Source organism: Rattus norvegicus, chromosome 5 (assembly GCF_021556685.1).
Source record: "Rattus norvegicus strain SHRSP/BbbUtx chromosome 5, alternate assembly SHRSP_T2T, whole genome shotgun sequence".
Lineage (NCBI taxonomy): Eukaryota > Metazoa > Chordata > Mammalia > Rodentia > Muridae > Rattus > Rattus norvegicus.
Window position 1 is genome coordinate 164,180,999 of NC_141538.1, and position 15,332 is coordinate 164,196,330.

The following is a 15,332-nucleotide window of genomic DNA, read 5'->3' on the forward strand; positions in this document are numbered from 1 at the left end:
GAAATGCTCTACTATGTTCACAGCAGCCTTATTTATAATAGGCAGAAGCTGTAAACAATCTAGATGTCCCTCCGAGGTGGAATGCATACAGGAAATATGGTACATTTACACAATAGAATACGACTCAGCTATTAAAAAATAAGGACATAAAAAAAAAATGAGGACATCATGAGCTTAGAAGGTAAATGGATGAAATGAGAAAAATATCATACTGAGTGAGATAACCATGCACACAAGAACACACATGGTATGAACTCACTCATGATTGGATATTAGACCAAGAGTTGTGAATATCTATTTTAAAACTCACAGACCATATGAAGCTGAACAGGAAGCCCACACCATGGATGCCTCTCCCCAAACCATGGATGCTTCAGTCCTACTTGAAAGGAATAACAGAAAATCACATAAGGGAAAAAGAAGGAGGGACCTAGGAAGGAGAGAGGAGAATTAGGAAAAAAGGGAGGGTAGGATCAGGTGTGGGAGAGACAGGGAAGATGTACAGAGAGAGAGTAGGATATTTAACAAATGCTTACAGCAGTGGAGCATGTGAAACTGGAGGAAGCTAAATACAAAATCCCAGAGACCCAGGAAGCGAGAGGTTCCCAGGACAGAATAGGTATGATGTTAGGTGAAATAACCAAAATAGGAGAGAGAACCTATAGTAACAATATCCACTGGAGAGGCACAGATCGCAGGTCAAGGATGCGGTCAACTACCCATCTCAAAAATTTTAACACAGAATGATTCTTGTCTAAAAAAAAAGCAAGGACAAAGAGTGGAACAGAGACTCAAGAAAAGGTCATACCAAGACTATGCACCTAGGTATCCATTCCATCTCTAGACATCAAACCAAAACATGATTGCAGATAACAAGAAGCACTTGCTGTCAGGAACCTAGTACAGCTATCCACTGAGAGGCTCTGGCAGAGTCTGACCAATACAAATGTCAATCTGATGCTCACAGCTAACCATTGGACAGAGCAAAGAGACCCGAATGGAAGAGTGAGAAAAAGGACTGAAGTAGCTGAAGGGGATTCCAACCCCATAGGTAGGACAACACTATCAACTAAACAGACACCCCAGAGCTCTCAGGGATTAAACTAGCAACCAAATAGTACATGTGGAGGGGCCCAAGTCCCAGCAGAATATGTAGCATAAAATAAAGAAAGAATATTAAAAGCACTAAGGGAAAAAGGTCACGTAACATATAAAGGCAGACCTATCAGAATCACACCAGACTTTTCGCGAGAAACTATGAAAGCGAGAAGATCCTGGACAGATGACATACAGACCCTAAGAGAACAAAAATGCCAGCCCAGGTTACTGTATCCTGCAAAACTCTCAATTAACATAGATGGAGAAACCAAGATATTCCATGACAAAACCAAATTGACACAATATCTTCCTACAAATCCAGCACTACAAAGGATAATAAATGGTAAAGCCCAACATAAGGAGGCAAGCTATACCCTAGAAGAAGCAAGAAACTAATCGTCTTGGCAACAAAACAAAGAGAAGAAAAGCACACAAACATAACCTCATATCCAAATATGAATCTAACAGGAAGCAATAATCACTATTCCTTAATATCTCTCAACATCAATGGCCTCAACTCCCTAATAAAAAGACATAGATTAACAAACTGGATACGCAACGAGGACCCTGCACTCTGCTGTCTACAGGAAACACACCTCAGAGACAAAGACAGACACTACCTCAGAGTGAAAGGCTGGAAAACAACTTTCCAAGCAAATGGTCGGAAGAAGCAAGCTGGAGTAGCCATTCTAATATCAAATAAAATGAATTGTCAACTAAAAGTCATCAAAAAAGATGAGGAAGGACACTTCATATTCATCAAAGGAAAATCACCAAGATGAACTCTCATTCCTAAATATCTATGCCCCAAATACAAGGGCACCTACATCCGTAAAAGAAACCTTACTAAAGCTCAAAACACACGTTGCACCTCACACAATAATAGTAGGAGATTTCAACACCCCACTCTCATCAATGGACAGATCATAGAAACAGAAATTAAACAGAGACATAGACAGACTAAGAGGAGTCATGAGCCAAATGGACTTAACGGATATTTATAGAACATTCTATCCTAAAGCAAAAGGATATACCATCTTCTCAGCTCCTCATGGTACTTTCTCCAAAATTGACCGTATACTTGGTCAAAAAACGGGCCTCAACAGGTACAGAAAGATAGAAATAATCCCATGCATCCTATGAGACCAATGGCCTAAAACTGGTCTGCAATAACAATAAGGGTAGAATGCCCACATATACGTGGAAATTGAACAATGCGCTACTCAATGATAACCTGGTCAAGGAAGAAATAAAGAAAGAAATTAAAGAATTCTTAGAATTTAATGAAAATGAAGGTACAACATACCCAAACTTATGGGACACAATGAAAGCTGTACTAAGAGGAAAACTCATAGTGCTGAGTGCCTGCAGAAAGAAACAGGAAAGAGCATATGTCAGCAGCTTGACAGCACACCTAAATGCTCTAGAACAAAAAGAAGCAAATACACCCAGGAGGAGTAGAAGGCAGGAAATAATCAAACTCAGAGCTGAAATCAACCAAGTAGAAACAAAAAGGACCATAGAAAGAATCAACAGAACCAAAAGTTGGTTCTTTGAGAAAATCAACAAGATAGATAAACCCTTACCCAGACTAACGAGAGGACACAGAGAGTGAGTCCAAATTAACAAAATCAGAAATGAAAAGGGAGACATAACTACAGATTCAGAGGAAATTCAAAAAATCATCAGATCTTACTATAAAAGCCTATATTCAACAAAACTTGAAAATCTGCAGGAAATGGACAATTTCCTAGACAGATACCAGGTACCGAAGTTAAATCAGGAACAGATAACCCATTTAAACAACCCCATAACTCCTAAGGAAATAGAAGCAGTCATTAAAGGTCTTCCAACCAAAAAGAGCCCAGGTTCAGACGGGTTTAGTGCAGAATTCTATCAGACCTTCATAGAAGACCTCATACCAATATTATCCAAACTATTCCACAAAATTAAAACAGATAGAGCACTACCGAATTCCTTCTATGAAGCCACAATTACTCTTATACCTAAACCACACAAAGACCCAACAAAGGAAGAGAACTTCAGACCAATTTCCCTTATGAATTATCGATGCAAAAATACTCAATAAAATTCTGGAAAACTGAATCCAAGAGCACATCAAAACAATCATCCACCATGATCAAGTAGGCTTCATCCCAGGCATGCAGGGATGGTTTAATATACGGAAAACCATCAACGTGATCCATTATGTAAATAAACTGAAAGAACAAAACCACATGATCATTTCATTAAATGCTGAGAAAGCATTTGACAAAATTCAACACCCCTTCACGATAAAAGTCCTGGAAAGAATAGGAATTCAAGGCCCATACCTAAACATAGTAAAAGCCATATACAGCAAACCAGTTGCTAACATTAAACTAAATGGAGAGGAACTTAAAGCAATCCCAATAAAATCAGGGACTAGACAAGGCTGCCCACTATCTCCCTACTTATTCAATATAGTTCTTGAAGTTCTAGCCAGAGCAACCAGACAACAAAAGGTGGTCAAGGGGACACAGAACGTAAAGAAGAAGTCAAAATATCACTATTTGCAGATGATATGATAATATATTTCAGTGATCCCAAAAGTTCCACCAGAGAACTACTAAAGCTGATAAACAACTTCAGTAAAGTGGCTGGGTATAAAATTAACTCAAATAAATCGGTAGCCTTCCTCTACACAAAAGAGAAACAAGCCGAGAAAGAAATTAGGGAAACGGCACCCTTCATAATAGAACCAAATAATATAAAGTACCTCGGTGTGACTTTAACCAAGTAAGTAAAAGATTTCTACAATAAAAACTTCAAGCCTCTGAAGAAAAACAATGAAGAAGACCTCAGAAGATGGAAAGATCTCCCATGCTCATGGATTGGCAGGATTAATATAGTAAAAATGGACATTTTACCAAAAGCGATCTACAGATTCAATGCAATCCCCATCAAAATACCAATCCAATTCTTCAAAGAGTTAAACAGAACAATTTGCAAATTCATCTGGAATAACAAAAAACCCAGGATAGCTAAAACTATCCTCAACAATAAAAGGACTTCAGGGGGAATCACAATCCCTGAACTCAAGCAGTATTACAGAGCAATAGTGATAAAAACTGCATGGTATTGGTACAGAGACAGGCAGATAGACCAATGGAACAGAATTGAAGACCCAGAAATGAACCCACACACCTATTGGCACTTGATTTTTGACAAAGGAGCCAAAACCATCAAATGGAAAAAAGATAGCATTTTCAGCAAATGGTGCTGGTTCAACTGGAGGTCAACATGTAGAAGAATGCAGATCGATCCATGCTTATCACCCTGTACAAAGCTTAAGTCCAAGTGGATCAAGGACCTCCACATCAAACCAGATATACTCAAACTAATAGAAGAAAAACTAGGGAAGCATCTGGAACACATGGGCAGTGGAAAAAATTTCCTGAACAAAACACCAATGGCTTATGCTCTACGGTCAAGAATCGACAAATGGGATCTCATAAAACTGCAAAGCTTCTATAAGGCAAAGGACACTGTGGTTAGGACAAAATGGCAACCAAGAGATTGGAAAAAGATCTTTACCAATCCTACAACAGATAGAAGCCTTATATCCAAAATATGCAAAGAACTCAAGAAGTTAGACCGCAGGGAGACAAATAACCCTACTAAAAAATGGGGTTCAGAGCTAAACAAAGAATTCACAGCTGAGGAATGCCGAATGGCTGAGAAACACCTAAAGAAATGTTCAACATCTTTAGTCATTAGACAAGTGCAAATCAAAACAACCCTGTGATTTCACCTCACACCAGTGAGAATGGCTAAGATCAAAAACTCAGGTGACAGCAGATGCTGGAGAGGATGCGGAGAAAGAGGAACACTCCTCCATTGTTGGTGGGGTTGCAGACTGGTACAACCATTCTGGAAATCAGTCTGGAGGTTCCTCAGAAAATTGGACATTGAACTGCCTGAGGATCCAGCTATACCTCTCTTGGGCATATACCCAAAAGATGCCCCAACATATAAAAAAGACACGTGCTCCACTATGTTCATCGCAGCCTTATTTATAATAGCCAGAAGCTGGAAAGAAACCAGATGCCCTTCCAACAGAGGAACGGATACAGAAAATGTGGTACATCTACACAATGGAATATTACTCAGCTATCAAAAACAATGACTTTATGAAATTTGTAGGCAAATGGATGGAACTGGAAAATATCATGCTGAGTGAGGTAACCCAATCACAGAAAAACACACATGGTATGCACTCATTGATAAGTGGCTATTAGCCCAAATTCTTGAATTACCCTAGATGCTTAGAATAAATGAAACTCAAGACGGATGATCAAAATGTGAATGCTTCACTCCTTCTTTAAAAGGGGAACAAGAATACCCTTGGCAGGGAATAGAGAGGCAAAGATTAAAACAGACACAGAAGGAACACCCATTCAGAGCCTGCCCCACATGTGGCTCATACATATACAGCCATCCAATTAGACAAGATAGATGAAGCAAAGAAGTGCAGGCCGACAGGAGCCGGATGTAGATCGCTCCTGAGAGACATAGCCAGAATACAGCAAATACAGAGGCGAATGCCAGCAGCAAACCACTGAACTGAAAACAGGACCCCCGTTGAAGGAATCAGAGAAAGAACTGGAAGAGCTTGAAGGGGCTCGAGGCCCCATATGTACAACAATGCCAAGCAATCAGCGCTTCCAGGACTAAGCCACTACCTAAAGACTATACATGGACTGACCCTGGACTCTGATCTCATAGGTACCAATGAATATTCTAGTAAGAGCACCAGTGGAAGGGGAAGCCCTGGGTCCTGCTAAGACTTAACCCCCAGTGAACTAGATTGTTGGGGGGAGAGGGGCAATGGGGGAAGGATGGGGAGGGGAACACCCATAAAGAAGGGGAGGGGGAGAGATTAGGGGGATGTTTGCCCGGAAACCGGGAAAGAAAATAACACTCGAAATGTATATAAGAAATACTTAAGTTGGGGTTGGGGATTTAGCTCAGTGGTAGAGCGCTTGCCTAGGAAGCGCAAGGCCCTGGGTTCAGTCCCCAGCTCCGGAAAAAAAGAACCAAAAAAAAAAAAGAAATACTTAAGTTAATAAAAAAAAAAAAAAAAAAGAAAGAAAGTGTAGCAGAAGATTTTCCTATCTAGCATCAATAGGAGGGAAGGCTGATTAGAGGCTGGATGTCCAAGCACAGGAGGATGCTATGGCATTTAGCCAGGATTGGTTCTGAGAGTGGGGGAGCATCTTCAAAGAGGAAGGGTAGGAATCATGGGATAGGAGTTTTGATGAAAGGGAACGTGGAACAGGAAGAACATTTCGAATGTAAAAAATACAATAACCAATAAAAAAAGAAATGTAAGGGTTGGGGATTTAGCTCAGTGGTAGAGCGCTTGCCTAGCAAGCGCAAGGCCCTTGGTTCGGTCCCCAGCTCTGAAAAAAAAAAAAAAAGAAAAAAAGAAATGTAGAAAAATCATCAAAACCGTTCATTATGTCCCTATAACTCTGTGTAATGTAACACAGAGTTTGGTAGAACAGGAAACAAAGAGTAGATAAAGCATTCTTCCTTCTAAAGAAAAGAAGAAAACAAGTTAGGAAGGACGTTTATTTAAGATTGAAAATTTATAAATTATGCACAACACCAAGGCTATATGCCCCAGAAATTTTTTATTAATATATTCAATGTGAAGAAATAGAAAGGTAGAAAACACAGGACTTACACTCCTTATAAACGTGGAACAAAAGACAATGGAAAATAACAATTTCAACATTGAGAATTTACCTCACAGTAACACACTGGACAATATGTCTCTTGGAACAAAGAGAGTCAATGTCTAAACACACTCATAATTCTTATGAGACATAAAATGACAAGAGAATTTGAATACTGAATTCTGCATTTGCTCACAAAAAGAAAGACACATTCCTCCCATTACCTGTTCCTCTAAGGAGCTAATATATTTACTATTGGGATTCAAGACAGTGAATCCCTTATAATTTTATCCTTCTCCAAATTCCTCTCTTCCACATATTGCTCAGGGATATCAGACTCCAAAAATTCCATATCCACGTTCAAAAGCTTTTGTCTAGAACTGTGACCATCTCTGAAATGCAACATAGGTGACACATGGGACCTTCCTTCCACACTAATATAATAGCACACAAATCCAACAAATGTAAAAATTGGGCATCGATATAGTTTTTGAGAATCATTTACAATAGATTCTCTTTGAGATCTTCAGTCCCTGAAAATTATATGTCCTCACAGTAGAAAACTCTGTAAAAATTTAATGGTTAAATCTGAAAGACCTTAACATTAAATGTTCAATATCTCAGAAGAAAATGAAGATTATACAAAATAAGCCCTTAAGATAATATTACAACATATAGGTAATAAAACTATTAGACAGTTGGAATAAAAAGGGGATGTTTCAAAGAAACATGGACAACACACTGACCTGTAGAGTGTTTCCCAGAGCCATACTCATTCTTGTGTTGTTCTTCTCCCAGATTCAAATATTGGAAGTGTTCTTGAAATTTCACAAACGGGTTTGAAAACTACAAAGATGAAATTAATACAACTTAGTTATGGACAATGCTTACCCACACAAATGGACATCAAAAACAAAATATGAGGAATCTTGCCAACATTTCTACAGAATTGTGAGCATGGAGTCACATATTTAATGTGTAGGAAATATGAGTATAATCTGAGTCTACTTTAACATCAGCAGGCACCAAGAACAAATACAGAGCACATGAATACCTGCTGTAAAACACAATTACTCAGGGTTATTACTGAAAACTTATCTCCCTGGGTCTAGAGTCAAGGACAAATGGCTAGTGGCTACCATGATTGATGACCTAGATTGAATGGCATTTCATTAGCCATCACACTCAAGTACAATATCTGACACTTTGATGGCATTCCTGATCATTCTACCAGGCAGATACAGGATATCTATTTTCAATGTGTGTCCTGTTGTCTTGGAGTACAAAGATTCTATCTGCCAAATATGGTTTTTTGGTTTTGTTTTGTTTTTTTCCAAAATACTAAGTTGTCAATTTTTACCATCATCTAAGAAGAATTTTAAATTTTCATGAGATAAAACTAGAAGACCCGGGTCCCAAGCAAAGGCAGGACAGGCCCTTCTGGTTGCTGCACTCACGGAGAGCTGACACCCAACTCTGAGGAGCGACTCCAGGCCTGAGACCAGAGGTAAGACCAACTTTTCTGCCCCAAGTGACTGGCCTGGTGGACTCAAGAAACACAGAGGCAAAATTCCTCTGGGACCAGGCTCATCCGGTTTCTAACTGGGACCCGAGCCTCACTGATCACAGGCCACAGCTCCCTACTCCCAAACCCCTTGGGAGAGAGAGCTCAGTGCCCAGACAGGTGGGCACTCCTGAGACTGCAGGGCAGGAGAGACCGCCAGTACTGCCCACCCCTACCCACATCCCTGGCCCAAGAGGAAACTGTATACGGCCTCTGGGAACAGGAAGATAGGAGCACTCAACGCTGTGGCCCAGACACTGCACTGCGCTGTAAGAACAACTGCTCTGCTCCAAGTGACCTGCCTGGTGGACTCAGGACACATGCCCACGGGAACACCTAAAAACCAGTATACAGGAACGACTACACGGCTAAAAGCAGAACACTGTTCTCATAACTGGCTGAAAGAGAACAGGAAAACAGGTCTACTGCACTCCTGACACACAGGCCTATAGGACGGTCTAACCATTGTCAGAAATAGCAGAACAAGGCAACACCAGAGACAACCTGATGGCAAGAGGCAAGCGTGGGAACCCAAGCAATAGAAACCAAGACTACATGGCATCATCGGGGCCCAATTCTCCCACCAAAGCAAACACTGGATAACCAAACACAACAGAAAAGCATGATGTAGATTTAAAATCATATTTGATCATGATGATGGAGGAATTCAAGAAAGACATAAAAAACTCCCTTGGAGAAATGAAGGAAAAAACAATAAACAAGCAGAAGCCTATAGAAAGAAAATACAAAAATCCCTGAAAGAATTACAGGAAAACACAATCAAACAGGTGAAGCAATTAAAAATGGAAATAGAAGCAATAAAGAAAGCACAAAGGGAGACAACCCTGGATATAGAAAACCAAGGGAAGAGACAAGGGGCCGTAGATACAAGCATGGCCAATAGAATACAATACAGAGAAGAGAGAATCTCAGGAGCAGAAGATTCCATAGAAATCATCAACACAACTGTCAAAGGTAATGTAAAACGGAAAAAGACACTGCTCCAAAACATACAGGAAAAACAGGACACAATGAGAAGATCAAACCTAAGGATAATAGGTATAGAAGAGAGTGAAGACTCCCAACTCAAAGGACCAGTAAATATATTCAACAAAATCATAGAAGAAAACTTCTCGAACCTAAAGAAAGAAATGCCCATAAACATACAAGAAGCCTACAGAACTCCAAATACATTGGACCAGAAAAGAAACTCCTCCCGTCATATAATAGTCAAAACACTAAATGCACAAAACAAAGAAAGAATATTAAACAGCAGTAAGGAAAAAAGGTCAAGTAACATATGAATGCAGACCTATCAGAATCACACCAGACTTCTCACCAGAGACTATGAAAGCCAAAAGATCCTGGACAGATGTCATACAGACCCTAAGAGAACAAAAATGCCAGCCCAGGTTACTGTATCCTGCAAAACTCTCAATTAACATAGATGGAGAAACCAAGATATTCCATGACAAAACCAAATTTACACAATATCTTTCTACAAAGCCAGCACTACAAAGGATAACAAATGGTAAAGCCCAACACAATGAGGGAAGCTCCACCCTAGAAAAAGCAAGAAACTAATTGTTTTGCAACAAAACAAAGAGAAAACAAGCACACAAACATAAACTCACATCCAAACACGAATATAACAGGAAGTAACAATCACTATTCCTTAATATCTCTCAAAAGCAATGGACTCAATTCCCACATAAAAAAGACACAGATTAACAAACTGGATACGCAAGGAGGACCCAACAATTCACTCCCTACATGAAACACGCCTCAAAGACAAAGACAGACACTACCTCACAGTGCAAGGCTGGAAAACAAAGTTCACAGCAAATGATCTGAAGAAGCAAGCTGGAGTAGCCATTCTAATATCAAATAAAATTGATTTTCAACCAAAAGTCACCAAAAAAGATAAGGAAGGACACTTTTTATTCATCAAAAGAAAAACCCACCAAGATGAACTCTCAATCCTAAATATCTATGCTCCAAATACAAGGGCACCTGCATACATAAAAGAAACCTTACTAAAGCTCAAAGCACACATTGCACCTCACACAATAATATTAGGAGATTTCAACACCCCAAACTCATCAATGGACAGATCATGGAAACAGAAATTAAACAGAGACATAGACACACTAACAGAAGTCATGAACCAAATGGATTTAACAGATATTTATAGAACATTCTATCCTAAAACAAAAGGATATACCTTCTTTTCACCACCTCATGGTACTTTCTCCAAAACTGACCATATAATAGATCAAAAAACAGGCCTTAACAGATACAGAAACATAGAAATAATCCCATGGTCCAGATGGGTTCCGTGCAGAATTCTATCAGACCTTCATAGGAGATCTCATACCAATACTATCCAAACTATTCCAGGAAATTGAAACAGAGCGCTACCGAATTCCTTCTATGAAGCCACAATTACTCTTATACCTAAACCACACAAAGACCCAAAAAGAAAGAGAGCTTCAGACCAATTTCCCTTATGAATATCAACACAAAGATACTCAATAAAACTCTTGCAAATTGAATCCAAGAGCACATCAAAACAATCATCCACCATGATCAAGTAGGCTTCATCCCAGGCATGCAGGGATGGTTTAATATATGGAAAACCATCAATGTGATCCATTATATAAACAAACTGAAAGAACAAAACCACATGATCATTTCACTAGATGCTGAGAAAGCATTGGACAAAATTCAACACCCCTTCATGATAAAAGTCCTGGAAAGAACAGGAATTCAAGGTCCATACCTAAACATAGCAAAAGCCATATACAGCAAACCAGTAGCTAATATTAAACTAAAAGGAGAGAAACTTGAAGCAATCCCACTAAAATCAGGGACTAGACAAGGCTGCCCACTCTTTCCCTCCTTATTCAATATAGTTCTCGATGTCATAGCGAGAGCAATCAGACAACAAAAGGAGATCAAAGGGATACAGATTGGAAAGAAAGAAGTCAAAATATCACTATTTGCAGATGATATGATTATATACTTAAGTGATCCCAAAAGTTCCACCAGAGAACTACTAAACCTGATAAATACCTTCAGCCAAGTGGTACCTTCCTCTCCACAAAAGAGAAACAAGCCGAGAAAGAAATTAGAGAAACGACACCCTTCGTAATAGTCCCAAATAATATAAAATATCTTGGTGTGACTTTAACCAAGCAAGTGAAAGATCTGTATGATAAGAACTTCAAGCCTCTGAAGAAAGAAATTGAAGATCTCAGAAGATGGAAAGATCTCCCATGCTCATGAATTGGCAGGATTAATATAGTAAAAATGGCCATTTTACCAAAAGCAAATACAAATTCAATTCAATCCCCTTCAAAATTCCAATCCAATTCTTCACAGAGTTAGACAGAAATATTTGCAAATTCATCTGGAATAACAAAAAACCCAGGATAGCTAAAACTATCCTCAACAATAAAAGGACTTTCAGGGAAATCACTATCCCTGAACTCAAGCAGTATTACAGAGCAATAGTGATAAAAACTGCATGGTATTGGTACAGAGACAGACAGATAGACCAATGAAACAGAATTGAAGACCCAGAAATGAACCCACACACCTATGGGCACTTGATTTTTGACAAAGGAACCAAAACCATCAAATGGAAAAAAGATAGCATTTTCAGCAAATGGTGCTGGTTCAACTGGAGGTCAACATGTAGAAGAATGCAGATCGATCCATGCTTATCAGCAGAATGGCAGAAAATGTGAAATATCAAGGAAAGATCTGACAAAACAGGATATGCGCTACTGAAGAGAGTACAGGAAAAAGAGAAGAGTAAAGGAATACAGTAGAATGCATGGAGAGCAGTGCAGTACAGTTGGGAGATTAGCGCAACAGAGAGGGAGAAGGAAACAGTTTTACTTGGAGAGTTTTACAGAGTCAGACTGAAGAGAGAACATGCTAGGCACAGGTAAAGACAGATAAAGCAAGATGAGCAAGACAAGGAGAAGCCAGAAGATTTAAAGACGATCGCTACAGTTAATTGTAGGCCAAGCAGAGCAATACAGTGTCTGAGAGAAAAACCAGATTGAACAAGTCAGATGGGAGAGCAGTTTGAGCTGGGAGAACAGAGTTGAACCAGCCAGTTAAGAATTGAAAGGAAAGAAGAAAGGGGCAGCATGATCAGCAGGAAATCTCAGAAGATGAAAATACTCAAGGCCTGAATAAGATTGTATGGAGGCTAGAGGCTTCCAGGACGAGGCCAAGTAAACAGACAGAGGCAGTGAGCCTCCCAGACAACAATACAATAGGAGAATGAAAGTGTCTTTTACAGCCCTGTGGAAAATCTAACATTGCTCAGTAGAAAAGCTCTCTGGAACGTAAGAAGAGAAGAAAAATACCTCAGAATACTAAAGCAAAGAGACACAAAACTGAAGCAAACTGTACAGAAAAGGTCAACAGTAATTACTCCATTATACTAAGACCTAATTCAACACACTGCATCAGTGAGAACACAATTCTAGGACTGAATATCATTTAGACTGGACAGAATAAGTGATTCAGGAAGCAAGTGCACTGTGGAGAAAAACATTCAGATCAGACCACTCAGTCTGTCAACAATTATCTTGGATTCCTCAGTCTCCTTAGTGGTAGCATTCATAGTGTCAAAAACTGCTATGCAAACCGGGGCAGGGGGGCAGAGTTATCAAAGGCCACACCCAGATGTGTATCCTGTGTGCTACAACCTCTGCCAGGCAAGGCAAGGCCACTGGTATCGTCGTGGCAAGATTCTCTGTGGGTAAGAGAAGGGATTCTGCTTCGAGCTGAGGCTAATTCCACAGGGGAAATGATACATAAATTAAACTGAAAATCTGGCTAAAATGCAAGAAGGAAAGTCCCAGGTCCTTAGGAGGGAAACAACTACTGGCATTTGCTTCATGTGTAAATGGCCCTTGTCTCACCCATACCCTGAGGCTGCATTCAGTATGGGTAAAAGAAACTTTGTTTCCATGGGCAACAGCTATTTCAGAGCCTCGGAACTAATCCAATATTGACATCAACTGACTGTTGACTGCACACTGCAGACCATGGGAAATCCATATGATCCACTCTAGTATTATTCTCACTGAAAGTTTCCAGAATCATTAATGAAATACAGTCTGGCAAAACCAAACCCATGTCCTCTTCCTACTGACAGATGAGCCCCACCCCATCCCTTGTTCAATCCTCTAACAAACCTGGATCCTTTGTCAGAAGTCTCTTCAGCCTTTACCATCCAAGGCTCTTAGTTTTGATTTAGTTATGCAGATTTGCTGAGTATATGAAGACCTGAACATGGGGAAATACTGTTCGTGGCCATGTCTTACTCTGTCTTAATCTACAGTAAGTTTTCCACTAATAAAATATCTTGGCATGATATCATCCTCTCACACCATGCTGGGCTGCAACATGGAAGGATTCATAGAAATCAGGAAGAATGGCTAACTGTGGTGCCTATTAACATATCCACGCACACAATGTTCCCTAGGTGCTTTCTTGAATCCTGGTTCTCTCTTGGCCAACCCCCCTATCCTCCCTTCTCATCCTCAATTCCCTTCCCACCCTCCCAGTCTCATGGCCTGGTTCAGTCTGGACCCAACCACAGAACTCTGACTGCTTTCTCCCTCAATCTTGAAAAGGCAAAAATTGACCTCACCACTACCCAAGACTGAGGTATCTTCTTGCACTACTGTAGGCTGCATGTCTTGGGAAAATAATAAAGCTTCATGGGAAATTACAATGGTCTATACAACCCCCTGTATCATGTGACCAAAGTCCATCACTTGGTCAGGATGTAATATTTAATAAAACTTGCCCACACGGTGGTATGATTTTTTACTCTGGCAACACTCAGGGCTAACAGAACCTAAAATATATCTTCTCTTCAGCCACACCTTGCTGCAATCCTATCTTCCTTTCTTATACAAACATAAGGTTTAATATTAATAACTAAGTCGATGAATTCACACTTCTGAATGCTGTGTTTACATCACAGCCTGCATATACCTCAGTGTAAAATTCATGGAGAGTATAACTTAACTCAGGAAATGTTAATATTTACAGCCTTATGATGGGCTTTATAACAAATATTTTCTAATTCAATCAAATCTGCACTAGTTACTCATATGTCAAAGATCTACAAAGCTCTCTTGGAATGCGTATTTGGTCCGCTAGAGAAAGAGAAATGGAACGGCAAACGGAGGAACAGGGGAGTTAAGAAAACATGCATTAATTTGAACCCGAAGAACTTTACTAAAGCTTTTGAAAGAAAACCCTGCTGTACAAACTACAGATGCGGCCAAGGATCTACGAGGTTCTTTTAGAAAAATATTCTGGCGGCCACAAAATTAATTAAAACATCACCGTAAACCCCAGTTCACAGATCTCAAACTTCCTGACAACGCTAAGATATCCACGACAGAATTATAAGAGTGGAGGCAGAAAATGCACTCCCGCTCCACAGCGCTGCTCCGCTCCTGCCTGTATCCCGGTCGCAGCAGCTCCTCTGACCTGGCAGGGTGACAGGACGAGCTGATGAATGTTCTAGGAAGCCGCCACCGCAACTGCAGCTCCAGGAAGTTTTCAGGTACCTCTAGGTCTCCGGGACGAGTCTCCCACCAGGACTTCCTGAAAGGGAGGCAGCAAAGACACGGAGAAAGTTTGAAGGGCGGAACTTCCTGTCACTTCCGCGGGTTTCTCAGAGCAACTCCTTCTGGACCCGCCCAATATTCAGCAGCTTCCTGTTACGTAATTCTTCTAAGCCCACCTACTTCGGAACATTTTAGTTATTCCCCGTCCAAATTCTTCACACATTTTTTTTTTATCGGTTTCGATTTTTGCTTGCTTACTGCCTTGATTTTTCCTTTGTTTTTATTTTGTCTTTTTCTTAATCTCATCCGATCAGGCAGGTGTGTCCCCGCTCC

General features: G+C 40.1%; 2 protein-coding genes across 4 annotated transcripts in view; both read right to left on the minus strand.

Annotated features, from left to right (window-relative positions):
* Positions 1-15,064, minus strand: part of Rex2l4 (reduced expression 2 like 4) — a 751,000-nt gene extending 735,936 nt beyond the window's left edge. For both annotated transcript variants that reach the window (XM_087551703.1, XM_087551707.1), the window contains exon 1: positions 15,000-15,064. The gene's annotated coding sequence lies outside the window, so the exon portion shown is untranslated. The remainder of the gene's footprint in view (positions 1-14,999) is intronic.
* Positions 1-15,078, minus strand: part of Zfp534l2 (zinc finger protein 534 like 2) — a 38,086-nt gene extending 23,008 nt beyond the window's left edge. The window contains exons 1-2 of one of the 2 annotated variants that reach the window (XM_087550757.1): positions 13,608-15,064; positions 7,568-7,667 (exon numbers count right to left, since the gene is read on the minus strand). In XM_087550757.1, coding sequence (XP_087406883.1) covers positions 7,568-7,597 — 30 coding nt within the window. In that variant the 5' untranslated portion in view covers positions 7,598-7,667; positions 13,608-15,064. Of the gene's footprint in view, positions 1-7,567; positions 7,668-13,607 lie in introns of both variants that reach the window. The other variant, NM_001402528.1, reaches the window with a different exon arrangement.
* Positions 15,079-15,332: the final 254 nt, after the last annotated feature.